Below are 16,778 nucleotides of genomic sequence, written 5' to 3' on the forward strand. Positions count from 1 at the left end.
AAACTATGCGCTTCACAACTGCAAGAATGGAAATTGTGGCCATATATCTTCTGAGGATAGTTCAGTTTCTTCTCCAACTTCAGACCGTTGGTCTAAAGTCCTTAGTGAATTATTGGAATATTAGCTTTATCCGTAAGTTTCTAGCTATCACATGCAGTTTTTCTCTTGAAATCTTAATTGTAGCATTATGATAAGTTTAAACCATTGGAATCGTATAGTCTTAATATTTAGCTTATGTTTAACTGGAATTGCTGACTTATAAATCCCTAGTATATGAATGTGGTCAGTTGCGCCAATATAATGGGTAAAGAAAATATTAACATCTCAATTCTGTTACATAGACAATGTTGCTACCAATGACAGAATACAGTTGGCAGAAGTAAATGAAAAGGCAGCTCTTTGACGAAGGGAACAAAACAACTTGGACAATCATAGAGAAATATGATTCAAAATATGAACTCAAAAGCACTTCCGCAGCATCTCCGCTTCCAGATATCGTGCGTGTGTTTTCTACATTCCCAGTGGATTGAAAGATTTTTGACGGGTTAAAGACTTTATCCCTCACAAAGAATAATATAGGAGTATAAAACTAGGCGAGACTAATGCTAATAACCGAGCTGGCACAAATGTTTTCTACAGTATGCCACCATAACTCGTTCACCACTCAAAACAGACAACCAGTCCCTTCATCGTCGCATTCGCGCAACAACTTGAGAACCTGGAATGAAAAGTTAAAATTTCTGTCAAACAGTGCATGCTGTTTTCCCTGTGAAGGTAAACAAGGAATTCATACATTTGGCAGAACTTCTGCAAGTTAGCACTGAAAGTTGCCAACAAGGAAAATTAAGGTACTAAAACCAAAACTGAAAAGAATTCTATCTTAATCCGGCCAAAAAAATTGAAGATTTTTTGTTCTGTCTAAATGTTCTATAAAGACAAGGAACTCAAACACTCGTTACAAATTGTAAACAGAACTTTTCGGAGATCTGCTTTATTGAGTCTAAACCCAGGTGAATTATACAAGAAGTGTTGTCAAATTATTGACAAACATTATGCAAGTGAAGAACTGCAGAACACAATTATTCTATCTTTTTCTGGATGGCACACAGAGCGCTTTCAATAATACTTCTGCATCACAATTGGTTACACACACAACATGAATCACAACATTGACCAAATTCTAGGGAGAAAAAATGGGTTCTTCAGTTTTCTTGCATATGGCCCAAGGCAGAACAAGGAAATGCACAGGTTCAAATACTCGCAAATGAAATGATATGTGTGTAAGTGTATTTAACACACAAAAGAGTTGGAAAATAAGATGAGATTTGAAGCACCCCAATCAAGAGGACATACAGATAAGAAATGTTTATAAGACAATACTTGCATAAAATTACACTTGATAAAGAAAACTCAATTCTCACCATAACAACGGATTACATACAGCTGGAACCAACTGTCTTCACTGAACCTAGTGACGTGGTGTAAGTACTGCAAAAAGCATAAAAAGAATGAGAGGTAAGTGACAATAAATTGAACCAAAAAAAAGGGATCAGGGACGTCGAGAAGGAGAAGTGAAATGCCAAGAAACAAATGAATGTCAACGGTAGGCAACTACCTAACTTATGCCAAGAAACAAATGGATGCCAAATGCTAATCAGCTGTAAAATATTAGCCAGTGTTGGAATTTTTACTCATAGAAGCAACTCAAGCTAAATGACAGAAATGATCTATTGAGTTCAGCACTTTAAAAAGCTTGAAAAGTACATTAACTTCCCCACATGAAAGAAGAGAAAAGACTCCAAAATCCACATTTTAGTATTTCATACGAGAGGCAAGATGCTTTCTCAAGGTAGGGCTTGTGATAATTGAAGTTGCTCCAAGCAGTTAAGGTTAAAGAAAACAAGGAGGCATAAAAGAAAAAAGAGAAGGATTTGGAAGGTATAGGAGCCAAACACAGCAACTAAAAGAAATTCAATTAATCACCAGCTACAAAATTAGGATTTTCACACCGGCCCAACCAATTGCTTTTAGGCTGACGGTTTTCCTTCAGTATTCGTACCCCACTCTTCTTCAGCCTCGTTTCCATTGACGAGTACTGCACCATCATTAGAGTCAGCATCTACCACAACAGCCTCTTCTTGGCTCTCTTGTTGAGTGCCATCTTGTCCCTGTTCTTGCACCTCATCACCATTCTGTTCCACAACCTGGGCAGTTCAAAACAAGGGAAATAATCAGTTTTAAACTTAGCTTTTACCACATTGATTAGTCATAAGCTACTTGTTTGAACTATGAAGGCTATCAACTATCATCGAGCATAGGATTGTCGTTAGATGTTCGACTTACAAACTAGTATGTCATACCTAATCCCCAGCATTGTATAATCAAAATGCTGTAAAACGCAAACTAGGTTGTTTTACTTCTTTTTTTAATCAAAAAGAACACATAATGGAAAATGAATCCTCATATTAGACAAATAGAGACATGTCCATGTTATACCTCGTGGTCTAATTCTCCATTTTCAAGGGGTTCTTCTTCATCGACTCTCATGTTGCTGAAAGCTTCTACAAGGTTGGAAGTTGGTCTATCAGCATAATTTCCATAATCTGCTGCTGGTGGGTATACACCCCTGCATAAAAATTAGAAAAATAACCTTGTTGGTGCAAAATTTTCACAATGAAATTGTGCACAACAATTGGGCTCATAACTGGGAACCAGTCCACACTAGTGTCAAGTATGTCCGTTCATACTTCTAATTTACAACAAAGCTCTGTTGAACTCATACTCACTCCAGCAATAAGAGGAAAGGAGTACAAACAGAAAAGGAGATGTAAAATGTTCAAACAGAGGGGGAAGCACGCAAAAACATAAGCATATTTAACCAAAGCATTAACATTTTCAAAGAGCACCAGTGTGCAAGCTACAAAAGACCCACGCAAAGGGGAAAGATATGCACCTTTGCTCTGCGACTCTGGCTTCAACAGCATGTGCAATTTGCCAGTGCTCAAAAAGGTTAGGATATTCTTCAGGATCAGCCAAAGCTTCTGCTGCTTTCTGGTTAACCTACATGCCAATAACATGCAGAAAACTAGGTTAAAAGTATGACAAGGATTCTGAGCGATATGGTTGCAGATAATTCTGCAGACTGAAGGAAACCCAAATATGCTTATCACATAAATGACTAAAAGCCTCTTCCGCTGTTTTCTTACTTGCACTCAAAATCATATCATTTTTGCACAAAGACACTCAAATTCTAATCGTAAAGTTAAAAGGATGTTCGTATCTAATAAAGGGTGTTCTAACGCCACATTGGCCTCTCAGAGAAATCGTCAGAAATATTTCTTGTGGCTATTTTAAAGACATGTAAATCCAAGTAGAAAATGGAAAAGAAAACACACGTTATTATCCAACAATAGTAATCTGAATGTCTATCACAGGCATAACAGTACCATCAAAGATAAAAGAGCTCCTAAGTTCCTCTGCACTGTTATATTAATGGTCAAAAGCATGATCCCCGCAACACGACACTGAAGCAATGTAGTTTATTTGTTTTTTTTTTTTTTTTTTTGATGACATGGGAACCCGCAGCAGCTACCCTTCGGGTGCGCACAGGGTAAACCCAGCAATGTAGTTTATTTGTTTATATATTTACTTATTTTAAAAAAGAGATTAAACCTGAAGTAACATAATTTTCTTTTAAAAAAAAAAAAAGAACAACCAAGAGAAAAGGCAGCTCTGTGAATAGTACATCTGTACATGTAAATTGAATAGCAATCGCAAAAACGAATATCACTGACCTTATTGAGGTCCTTCCTCCAAATTGCAACTATTTCAGAAACCTTACTTGGAAGATAAGATCTTGCCATAAATGCAGCCTCAGGTATCCGATTGCTGCAAAGAAAGTGAATATCATTCCAGTGTTGACAACAAATTGACAAGTGGCTATTTCGTATACTTAACTACATCAACTTCCCGCTACTTATGCTTCTTCTTGAGTGATTCTTGGATCGAATTACATGCTAAAACCATAATTTTATGTCTTTGACGCATAGAAGCGGAAGTTGAAGGAAGATGGAGCGGAAAACTCAAAGAAGAAGCAGACGAGGAAGAGGAAGAAGAGAAAAGCAACTCAGAAGACCCACGACCGCTGGCAATATACATCGTGATTGTGGTCCAAGGAGATAAGGAGAGCAGGGAGGGGTCGACAAGACTTTAAGCAACCGCGCCGCAGTCCACGCAGTGCCTTAGATGAAATTCCGAAAACTTGATATTGTGACTGCAGTCATGACTCCGCGACTGCTGTCCTTTTGACATACTTGGTGAATCTCTTTGTCTTAAATTTATTACTGGCTGGACAATGCATCTTGGAGAGCTTTAACAGTACCAAGTTTTGTAAAAGCAACAGACTGAACCAACGAGTTCAAAAGTTTTTCTTAACTTATTCTTTTACATTGGTTCAATGAGTTTATCATAGCATTAACTTTGCCTTGATTCCTTTTCTTTATTTTGAATTTATTTTTACAACGATCGACGGGTATCTGCTGCCTCCCACCAGCACATGTACCGGGTAACTCTGCCCATCAACGCTTAGGTAGATGGGAAGAAATCACCTAATATTTATTTTCCTCCGTTGGGATTTGAACCCTCATCTCCAATGTTTTCACACACTTCATTGATCACCAGGCCGCAAACTTTTGAACCCTTATCCAAAAGTTAGTTCCAGTTGCACAATTGAATTATTTTAATTAGAAAATTTTAATCAATAACCACCTTAAGAGATTATTTGAATCAGCAAGTAATTATGATAAACCTAGTATCTTATTATAATTGATCTGGGACAATACTTCGACACTTTAACTTGGCAACAATGGTGTATCTTCAATAAGGTACCTCGGGTGTGATCACAAACCTATATAAGAGGATCTCAATGAAAATAAATACCTGTCAACCAACAGCTGAACACACTCCTCCACTTTACCCAAGAGGAACAGGCAAAGGAATGCAACATTGTTTCTTCCCTGCTCTTTGGCAAATGATGCTAGTTCAGCAATTCCTTCAGCATCTCCTAATGAAGAATAAAGCAGCAGTAAACCACTCAAGTCATTAGCATGCTTCAAACAATCCTCTGCCATCTCCAGCTGCAAAATATAAGAACAGCAATATTGGTGAAGAATCCAAGTAAAGAGACCACATGCAATTCACAGAAGAAGCATGACTAGGAGGCTGCAGAAATCAAACTACAGATACCCTTTACCACTGAACTACAGACAGAAACGTTTAGACAAAAGGACAACCAACAGAGTTCAGACTCTTAACCATAGATTCTTCCAGCAGCAAAAAAGGTATGGCTCAGGAGTAAATGCAAAAAAAACTTTTGGAGAACTGACTTGGAAGTTCTGATATAAATTAAGGAGCTTAAAAAGGGGTCATTTGTAAAACTCATCGATTTACTTGTTCTGGAAATACTAGTTGTTTCTGCTCCACCTTGTCAAAATTTGTTCTCCAAAAAAAAAGGGCTCAAGCGGCGGTAAGCATCAATTACCATTCCAGCAGACATTGCTAGTTCACCCAACTGCTTCCATTTGGATTCATTCTGTGCTACTACAGCAATTTCCTGCAAATAAGAAGGGGCACAAGCCCATATTTGAACAACATATGGTTCTTCTGACAGAAACAAATATAAAGGACGAGAGGCTGAGGACAAACCACATGCTTCACGAATTAGCAGCCCTTACCTTTGCAATCTCTAATTTACCCAACTGTATGGCAAGTTCAAATCTGTAGTCAGCGTCAGTAGCAACTTCCAATGCTTCCTCAATCATTCCTCGTGATTCCAAGAAACGAGCAACACTGCAGGGAATCATTTTATCACAACTTAGAAAAAATGATGAATCCCATCATATAAGACAGAGAAATAAATTCTCCCACCGCCCAAGGCTTGACTACTACATACACCTTATTAATGCAGACGTTGGTCTCAGATCATAGGAGTAATAACTAATAAGAACTATGAACGACTACATTCAATCATAGAGCATAGCTGCAAGAATATCCTTTTATTTAATAAATGCATACCTTCCAGAAGTCGGGGTTTGTTGAACGTATTAGCTCTAGAATTACTACGGTTATCTGAGTAACCCTAGTAATGTGCCACACCCCCAGGATGGTAAATAAATTTACATCAATACAACAAGTGCGCCTCAATGACAAACTAGATGGGATAGGCTACATGAAACCTCAATACCCATTTCATACCATTTGGACCCATTTCATTCAATACTAAATAATCTGTCTTTTAAGAAAACAATTTACATCATAAACTACACCAAAATGATGTTTGTATTTTTTAATTCCCAGTTTGTCACATTTTGCAACTATGTTCAAAGATGAAAGGAAAAATTGCAATCCAGCACACTTCATTTGTCACATTCCCAGAAAAAAGCATATTTCAAGAAGAGTAGAGATCTACCTGTTATGGTGATCCTTAGGAATTGATGGCAAGACCTCATTAGCTCTGTCCCAGTCACCACGCATCACAAGTGTCTTGTACTCAATCAAGCCAAGGAGTAGAGTATATCCCACGACACTGTAATGGAAAGAAAATGGGGTAATCATCGAAGAGTCATACTTGTCATAATTTCTAGTTGCTGTAAAAGCTGCCACAAGCCTACTCACTTGAACTCTTTGTCAATCAGGAAAACCCTACTTTGATTAGCGAGATATCCCAGCAGGTACATGGGTCGGTCTAAGTGAAACATCGTGGTCACCTAAAGATTATAGAAAAGACTGTTACTCACCTGATATTCTGCAAACAAAAGAGGTCAGTAAAACTGCATGAATGACCTTTCATACCTCGCCGCCTACACAGTAGTTCAGTCTCGAAGAAGAATTATTGTAAATGAAACAATCTCCAACCCAAATTCCAGTTCTGACCCGTTCATTTATCTCATAAAGAAGTTCAAAGGCATCTTCAACACCTTGGTCATCTACAGATCTTCCACTATCTAAATGTGCAGAAACAACATCACGCTGCAGGTTTAACAAAAGGACGATCATAACACAATAGCTTGCAGAGAAAAGAAGATTTATTATTAATTTAAAAATCTGAGAAAGAGCTCTCACATTATACTTAAGTATGTAGAATGAAAAATCACTAGCAACAGCCACCAGATCACCACTGTCAGCCCAGTAGAGGTTCTGAAGTAGTTGAAGCAAAAAATGCAAATGATATTGTAACAACCGTTAAAAAGAGGAAAGGACCACCATATCACATATAGAAGTCAAGCTTATATATCTTACTTTGACATTAACATCAATTCGTCGTATCAACCTGCATTCAATCCAATCGTAGAAGCAAATGAAATCATTTGAGCACATTGCCAATAAGGTACCCCCATAGATGTGCTCAGCAGAGAAAGTAGGCCGGATGCTCTTCTTCTCCTGGAGATATCAGCATAATCACTTTTACGCCAGCTGAACAAAAGAAACTATGACCCAATGCACCCTTCAGCTTTAAGACGAAGAGAAGCTAAATGCATTGAAAAACTACAACTTACTTCATGCATATGGACCCAAATTTACTTGTCAGGCCTCTAAGAAGTAACATATTAAGGGTACAAAATAAGAGAGAGAGGAAGAGGGGATACCATCTAATCGGGGTCCATTATTTAAAGTAATGTATCATTAGAATCAATAACACACAATTTGAAGCATAAAACAAAAGCAATCTAATTTGGGAGGGAGGCAGTTGGGAGGACATTCACAAAACCTGGAAATTTTTGCTGAAAATCTTAATCCTTGAAGTACTTTCTCTCACAGCGTATTCTCCATCAGACGACCAAACAACTTCCAGAGCTGAGCCAAATGACCTATTTCTCCACGCCAGAGCAGTATATATGATATACTCTCCATCTCCACAAACAACGACAAACCTTCCATTTGGATTATGCTTTAAGCTCTGTGAATGAGGAGAAAAAGAATGAGATCAACAGTAAGTGATCTCTAGTAATTACATCCTTTAAACCTAAGAGGGCAGCCAAAAATTGCAACTAGTATATTCAATGTATACCCTTTAACTATGAGAAGATGACTACAAAAAAAATAAAATGATACATCTTTAAGGACATAAGGAAAGCAAAGGACCAGGTACAGAAACCATATCTTTTTGGATATGCATCATTACTACAAAATGGCATTCCATAATGGAAGTCCGAAGAGAGACACTGAACAAGAAAAAAAAAGAAATCAGATTGAGGATTGCTTTTTTAATGAAAATAGTAAGTCTTTTTCTAAGAATACCATAGAGTATGTGAAACCCAAACAGGATGACCCTACATGAATAACAATTGAACTATGGAACCAGATCCAAACCGCAGAAGCAAAACAGGTTATACAAGATAAATCATAATGCTCAGTTTTAGCAGTGAATCTGACTCACTTGTGGGTATAGGTCACAAGTTCCCAATTCCTTGACCGCCAAAGGCAATCTTTCTCCATCAGTAATCTGAAGTAAAGCAAACAATCCATAAAATAACTGAACAGGTAACCGTAAAACAATATTCAGCAGTAACTTGAGCAGGCAAGCAGACTTGAAAGCAATTTATGTCATACCTCGTAATCCGTCCCCACACTCTTGATGTTAATAGTTTGAATCTCATTGTGCTTGGCCCATATGACTTTTCCACTATTATCCATGCTAGCAACAGGTACCTCTCGACCAAGTTTTACCATAATGGTTCCCTCATCATAACCAATTACAACCCTATACATTTAGCACATTAGTTATAACTGCAGCTAGTTGAACAAATGCAAATAGAAAGAAAAAGATGGAAATCATGATCTACTCCTTAGCCCTTCAATATTTCCTAGTTTTAAGATATTTTATTTTTGTTAAGCTCATTAGTCAACTAACATTGACTTTTCCCTCTTTCCTCGTTCAAATTTTTTTACCTTATCTAAAAAGAATAAAAATAATAGAAAAGCAACGTAAATGTGGAAATCATTAGACTTCCACGCAGAACAAAAGTACAGCTATAGATCAATTATAGAAACTCACCTTCTTGAACCTTTCATGTAACCAATAGCCCAAACTCTTTCAAGACCATAATTCAACGTGTTCTCGAGTCTGCATGAAATACAAAAAAAAAAAAAAAAAAAAAAAGATTTAAGTACTAGAACAAGATTTACAAGAGGATACAATCACTCAGAACGATAGGAGGGCTTGCAAAAGTGAAGGAAAGGTCCATCATGTTTATCTTAGGTAAAATTATAGAAATGCATCAGTATTCAAGAGAGATAATTCAAAACTTAGTCAAGTCAGCAAGAATATGCAAATCAACAAAAAGATTAAGAACTAAAACCCTAGGATCTAGAAAAGAATACAAGAAATCAGAACCAGAAGGGTATAAAAAAGTGAGTGATAATCATTTTTGAGAAGGGAAAGTCACCAAAAGATGATATGCACTGCTTTCAAGTAGCAAAAGGCCAATAGAGAATTTCAGCTTCTTGTTAAGTAAAATTCTAGAAACACGTCAATTTTCAAGGGTCAATTGATTAGTTTGATCTCACAGTGAAAAATGAAACAGAAGGTTGGCATTAGAGTGCTTTAACTATGTTAAGATGCTTAGCCCATTGATATAGAGAGACAGGAAACATACTTCATCTTTAGTAAACAGCAAAGACATGGACATCAAAAACTTTGTATCAATTTATTCAAATTTGTAAAACAATGTTCCACATTGGGAACACAATGCCTGCAGAATGTATATATGATATTCATGTAACCTCATGCAAAAAGTTCAATAAGGATACATTCTTATTTCGGAATTAAAAAGAGAAAGTGGACATAATTATGTAACTCGTATTGCGTAACTTGTAGCAAAGCATTTCTTTGGGAAAAACAGACAAAATTCCATAACAAATTAGAAAGGAAAGATGGACATACAATTTGGACTAAGGTACTAGTGCATATCTTCCCTTTTTCTTTTGATTGGTTATCTTTTCCTTTTTTTCGGTAGAGGGAGCATATGTTTCAACAGTAATAACACATTCGTGCCACTATTAAAAATTGTATCTCTCCAAAGGTGATAGCACAGCTTGAAAGACAAAAAATAAAGTATGTGCTGATTTACCCACCAATAACAGTACATAGGTCATCACTGTAATTCAATCAAAGAATTCACATAGGTCATTATTGTAATTCAGTCAAAGAATTCATGTAGCTTTCTACATAGTCGGTTGCATTGATTCATGCAACTCCAAACAATAGAAAGAAGTGGTTCCGCTTACAGATTACGACTAAATATGTTCATATTCATCCACATGATCGATATCTTTAAAGTTATAGAAACCAAATATCAGACAATGTATTGGAACATAAGAAGTCGTATCAAAAAATGAACGTCTTATGTAATAGTAATAGAACTTTAAGATAAGCTGAAATAATTAAATGATTGTGACTATTACCTGTAAGTAGTCGAATGCCAAATACGAACAGTACCATCTTCAGACCCCGTCATTATAATAGGAAGATCTGGATGAAAACATACAGCAGATACATTGTGCGTGTGACCTTCAAGAGTTTGGACACAACTTTTTGTCTGATAGTCCCAGACCTGTTTCAAGATTCCAGCGCATATAATTCAGCTTCTATATCAGTGCAATCAACAACAGAACATCGAAATAGGTTATTAGTAGCAAACCTTAGCAGTGTGATCATCAGAACCAGTAATGAGATAAGGTTTATCACCACCAGTGAAATAGTCAACACAATTAACCCCTTTCAGATGGGCATCCAGCGTAAAGTTAGGGTCAGGAGAGCCAAGGTTCCAAATCTACAAGCCAACCATTAACAGCCCCAATGTTACATAGGTGAATGACATATATAATGTTATTTAGAAATTTATCCTAGGAGGGAGAGGATGCGAGGAAAGATAAAATATTACCTTTATAGTCCGATCAAGAGATGCACTAGCAAAAGTATTGGTGTCTTTTGGATTAAATGTGACTTGCATCACATAATGGGAATGACCCTCAAAAATTTGAGTGCATACCCATCCCTTCTCCCAGTCCCAGAGCTTTATAAGCATGTCATCAGATGATGACAGCACATATGGTAAAGTAGGATGAACAGCCACACACCTAATATAATCTGTGTGTGCCTCAAATACTTTGACCTTATCCATGGTATTATAATTCAATACACGAATAAACATGTCATCGGCACCAGCAACAATCCACTGCTTGCGTGCTATAAATTTCGCTGATCTTACTGCAAAGAATAGTTCAGGTGTTAAAAGGAACTGCAAACCTTTGTTAAAGCAGAAGGTGCTAATGCGCACCCTGACCAACCAAAACTACCACTTTCATTCTATTAACGGACCTGGTAATTCAGTAACTTCAAAAGATTGTGCCATTGTCTGCAGTAAAATAAATCACACATCAGAATTCTATAAATAATCCCATTACAATGTAACTTCTATTAGGGGAATGCTGAATGCTGATACAATTGCTTTTCCATACTAAGCTAAGAAGTATATTTGCACACAAGTGAAGAAGAGTTGCGTCTCATATGTATCAATGGTGGCTAATAGTTAAAGATACTATAAATACTGAACACGTGGAACTACAGTAATCAGAGTATATCAGTGGTGGAAAACTAATTTTAGGGGCAGTTCAGGATACCAATTTTACTGATCTAACTTGCAGCTCCTAATATGTGACTACAAGTGATGTTATCCTGAAGGACCAAAGGGCAGGTAAGAGGAAAAGGTAAGCCATACGAAAATGGAAGACATACCTACATACAGGGCAAATCAAATGATGATCTCAATAGTAATATCAGCTTTCTAAATAACCATAAACCAACAAATGTGGGAGCTACAACTACTACCTTGTCATTAAGTACAAATTGTTGGAAGTTCACATAGTGTCATCTTCGCATGGTCAGAACCTAAAGCTACCAGCAAACATTGAAGTCTGCTTTGTTAGCATTATCAAGAACTCATTGAAAAATCAATACCAATTCATCTTTGCATGGACAGAATTGCAACTACCATGCAAGTGTTTCTAGTTGCCCGTCCACCCCCTACACCCTTTTTCTAAAATGTTAGGAAGATTTTTAGAAGGATTTTTTAAATGTTAATATTGAGTCTATTGACATATGACAATTTGCCCAAGACCATAAAAACTACTCCCTCTTATACTTTTTCGTGTAATGCACTTTCTTAGTTAGGGATTAAGCTTACTTTTACAGGTAACTAAAACATGCACAAGATTCAAGAATTCAAATTTAATAGAAAGCAGCTTCAGTTTGGATGTAATTTCCTATACCTGGGTCTGGTAGTTCCAGATGCAAATGGTCCCTGAGTATAAACTTGCCAATATCCTGTGCAGGAATAGATGAATTAGCCACACGAACTAGATTTAAAGTGAAAAATAAACAAAATGTGGCATCTCTAATACAAAGTAAGCAAATTGCTGTAAGTAAATGACATCATTGTTTCTACTAAGCCCAACCCCAATCCCAACCCCTCCCCAGAGAAACATAAACTTTCACTCCAACACTTCATCAAATAAAAAAAAAAAGGGAAATTTTCAAAAATCTACAGCCCAACATAAAATATTACGCCACGTAGCCACATTTTTAGTTTATACAATATTATACAACATTATATCTGAGGGAAAGCATTATACATAATGTATCAAACTTGTATAAAAGTGTATAAAAGGTGCTAAAGCGTGTAAATATTTTCTCCCAGTAGACATAGAGCGTAATTTACCCATAAAAAGATGTCACTCCAACATAAAATATTAGAATCTACACAGCAAGCATGAGCATTGAAACTGGAAAATAAAAAAGGAAGAAATTATTTGTTGGGAAAATTGCAGCCCAATGCCTTTGGGGTGATCTAGTTTACAAAGTATGATCAAATGTATAGATTCTGTATATTTATACGTATAATATACATAATCAGTGTACAGGTTTTATATATTTCGGCCATATAGGTAAATAAGTTTGGCCGAAGTGTACATATTGGTAAGTTCTTCTTATTTGTTTAGTAAAGAATATATGAGTTCAATTACCATGGCTCTGTAGGATGTAGATCCACAGCCTTTACCCTTTCTGATCTTTGAGCTAGTTTCCTCTGATCAAAATACCATAGTTATACATTGTCAATACAAAAACATAAAAATATACAAAAAGCCAATAACTTTCAAATTCAAAAAAAGAAAAAAAACATTTAGTACCTTAATCTCCAATCTTAGAGGCTGTGCCATTGCAAATTTGAGAAGATAACACAAAAAGGAAGTGTAAATTAAGTTAGTAAACAACAAAGTAACAGATCTCAAACAATTAGCAGAACCGACACGTGGCAATGAGACACAATTGTTAATCCTCGATAGAGTGATCCGTTTATCGCCATTAAATCGAATCAGATCTAAGTTGTAACGTAATGTGAATAAATCAGAGATTATAAACACACTGAAATTACGGTACTTACCATTTTCGCTGACTAATGTGAATAAATCAGAGATTTGAGTATTACAATTCGAATTGCCTACTAAGTGGCAAGTGAGATCGGAAGAGAGTAGAGGTTTTGCTAATGTCACTCACAGCGCAACCTCTGTAATAACAACAACAAGAAAGAAAATGGGAGATCATATGAACATGATGCTTTCAACTGAAGTTTACAATAGATTTTCACCATTTTATTTTAAAATCTATTTTTATTTTACATTTTTTATCACTAATCATAGTTTATTACTTTCTCTGTCTCTATTTACTTGGCACCGTTCAAATTTCGAGAGTCGGTTAATTTTGATTGTGAATTTAGGCATGAAATTTTTAAGCTTTTTTAAATAAAAATTAAATATTTGAAAATTAACTACAAAGTACTACTAGTCACAATAATTGATAATTTAAAAATATATATGAAAAAATTATGGTAAAAAAAAAAAAAAAGACTTGTTTGAATTTCGAAAGAAAGTGCCACATAAATTGAAACATATGAAGTTTTACTTTATGTGACACACTTTTCTTTTTAGTCTGTCTCAAAAAGGTCAGCTTTCTATTTTTATATTTAGAAATAATTTAACTTTATGAAATAATTTGCAACTATACAAATATCTAACGCTCATTTTGAATCACAAATTTTAAAAGTTTTCCTTTCTTTCTTAAATTTTGTGTAATGTCAAATGGTGTCACGTAAAGTGGGACGTGGGGAGTATAACATTCATCTTCTTCTAAAACAATAATTCATTACAATGGTCAAGTTTTCTTTAAAACTCATATTTCATGTTATGTTATGTTATATTATATATTTGTTATAATAGCATTTTGTTATAGCAGTTAAAAAATATCCAAACAAACAACGTCATTATAGAAATATTTTATTCTATAACGTTAAAGGTCAACATGTTCAATGAATTGTTCTTATTTCTTTTTCTTTGTAGGAAAGATACATTAATATTTTTGCTAGATAAATTTAGTACATAATTTGATTTGTTTAGAATACATACCACCTAGACAACTATATATAATTAATATAAAAGAGGAGATTACAGAACATGAAAGTAAATCATGAGTCAATAAACTCTCAAAAACTTGTAAATTATTTCCATCGGCCACTTCCATCTTTTGGCTATAGTCATCGACTACTCTATTTCTTTGCCTGTAAATATATATCAACTACATATAATCATCTTTATTTCCTTGTTATATATGTCATCTATGTATAGTTGTTAGCAAATGTGATAATGATTTGATGTGATATTAATATAAATTTAGTGTTTACATAGCTTTTTCACTTTAATGATAAATTATTAGCTATGACCTTTATATTCAAGCTAATAGCTCATATGAAAAAGAGAAAAAAATCATTTGTTTGGCTTTGTAATGTTTCTAACTTGGTACTAGATAATTTATTTGTTACGAAATAATTGATGAAACACGCCGAATTGTAAAAATATATATTACAATGACTTTTTTTAACCATATAGAAAAAAATTGTTATAAAAGCTCCTTAATTGAAGTAATATTATAATATGTGAGGATTAGTATAATCGACCTCAAATCTCAATTTGATTGGCATGCATCAAGGCATAGATGTTGTTGTATCCTAAAAGTATTCTTTTTTTTACTTCTCATCCTGTGTTTGTCCCGCTTTGAGTCCCGGCTTATCATATTTGCACCGGAAAGTCCCATTAATAGAGGATAAATCACTTCCTACCAAAGACAATTTAATCCTAAATCTCAAACTTGAGACTTCTAATTAAGAATAAAAAAGCACTTATCACTCTACCACAATCATTTTGTTATTGGTTATAAAAGCTTTCCTATAAGCATATATTATGATCGATCACATAGAAAAAAAAATCAGTGGATGCAACATGTAATTGAGGTTATATGATTTATAAAACATAGAGAGAATTCATGACTATGGGCTATCACTAATTTATGTATCATCTTTAGTTACATCTACAACCACTTTTTCACTAGTAATGTTCTTACCCAAATTGGAGAGAACATCAATAATTTGTGAAAAAAATGTTAAAAGTTTTTATTTGCACATCACTAGTTTTCTTTTTCCATACAACAATAATAATATACTCAGTATGTCCCATAAATGGGATCTTTATCCGTGTCACAGCTAAAACAACATAACTAACTAGTACTTGATTATGCCAAATCCAATTGACAAGTTTTGAAGTTCAACTACATAATTACACACACATACTTTATATAACTACTCAAACTATATACACATAAAATGAAACGACGGAAGTATGTATGCGTATATATCTCAAGTTTTGAAGTTCAACTCCATAATTACACACACATACTTTATATCACTACTCAAACTACACACACATAAAATGAAACGATAGAAATATGTATGTGTATATATCTCAAAGTTCTAACTTATTTTTATAATTTTAGGTTGAATAAGAGATGTATGTTGAAGTTTGAAACTAGAATCACCGGCTATCAAATTGTTGAACGTGTTCATCTAAAACTGTACCACACCAGAGACTTGAATATAGTAAAAATAATACAAATGTTTCAATCTGTGGATGTTTCGCTAATATGGGAATCGAGAGAAATGAGGTGATCGAGGCAAAAAGTGCAGCCAATGGCATTTCTTATACACAGCGATCCTATTGAAAGAGAAGCATTATGGTTGCAACAGGACCGCATAGCGCAGTGGATTAGCGCGTTTGACTTCGGATCAAAAGGTCGTGGGTTCGACTCCCACTGTGGTCAGTACTTTTTCTATGTCATTTTAGTTATTTATTTATTTACTCGCAAGGCAATAACTATTGATGTAGAGGGTGTTTGGAACATTACACCTCCTCATTCATCTCCCTTTATACTTCCCCACCTTCTCAAGAGTAAATGCCATGTTTATGACATCTTTTTATGTTACTCAATATAACCCTATAAATCGATGTGTACATCATGTCATTTTAGAATGATGTTTGGAACATTACACCTCCTCATTAATACTTCCCCACCTTTCATGAGTAAAAACATATCTTTTTATGAATATAAAACATAAGCTCTCATATTTTGTCTCTCTTTATTGTTCTTGCTTCATCTTTTGATATATTGTACTAACTCTTATAGAATGATTTTACTACACGTTATCAGCACGAGTTTCTAACCAACTAAGTTTGTATATATTTTTATCACTGTTCAAGTTTGGTTTTTATTCTCCCATTGTCCGGAAATCACAGTGTGATTTGACTAAGATCAAGTTCATGAAAAAGGACTTGGATGC

At 35.1% G+C, this 16,778-nt stretch overlaps 1 protein-coding gene and 1 non-coding gene across 3 annotated transcripts; one reads left to right on the forward strand and one right to left on the reverse strand.

Annotated features, from left to right (window-relative positions):
• Window positions 1-298: 298 nt before the first annotated feature.
• On the reverse strand, window positions 299-13,699 carry LOC132044323 (coatomer subunit beta'-1). 2 transcript variants are annotated; one of them, XR_009412104.1, is made up of 26 exons: window positions 13,500-13,698; window positions 13,246-13,266; window positions 13,081-13,142; window positions 12,328-12,382; window positions 11,378-11,414; window positions 10,941-11,266; window positions 10,698-10,829; window positions 10,462-10,610; window positions 9,053-9,121; window positions 8,608-8,758; window positions 8,435-8,500; window positions 7,766-7,954; window positions 7,297-7,437; window positions 7,120-7,194; window positions 6,850-7,026; window positions 6,673-6,764; window positions 6,467-6,583; window positions 5,733-5,847; window positions 5,540-5,611; window positions 4,939-5,135; window positions 3,795-3,888; window positions 2,954-3,060; window positions 2,497-2,626; window positions 1,984-2,204; window positions 1,422-1,488; window positions 299-718 (listed from the first exon to the last, which is right to left on the reverse strand). XR_009412104.1 is itself a non-coding variant. In XM_059434812.1 (26 exons), the coding sequence occupies exons 1-25, from the start codon at window positions 13,500-13,502 to the stop codon at window positions 1,469-1,471; spliced, it is 2,742 nt and encodes a 913-aa protein (XP_059290795.1). In that variant the 5' UTR covers window positions 13,503-13,699; the 3' UTR covers window positions 299-718; window positions 1,422-1,468. The 2 variants fall into 2 exon arrangements, 1 of the variants encoding a protein (XP_059290795.1); XM_059434812.1 differs by having other exon boundaries at window positions 2,060-2,204; window positions 13,500-13,699.
• Window positions 13,700-16,187: 2,488 nt separating this feature from the next.
• On the forward strand, window positions 16,188-16,261 carry TRNAR-UCG (transfer RNA arginine (anticodon UCG)). Its single transcript has one exon. It is a non-coding gene; the product is annotated as a tRNA-Arg (tRNA).
• Window positions 16,262-16,778: the final 517 nt, after the last annotated feature.

Source organism: Lycium ferocissimum, unplaced genomic scaffold (assembly GCF_029784015.1).
Source record: "Lycium ferocissimum isolate CSIRO_LF1 unplaced genomic scaffold, AGI_CSIRO_Lferr_CH_V1 ctg416, whole genome shotgun sequence".
In the NCBI taxonomy this organism is placed as follows: Eukaryota; Viridiplantae; Streptophyta; class Magnoliopsida; order Solanales; family Solanaceae; genus Lycium; species Lycium ferocissimum.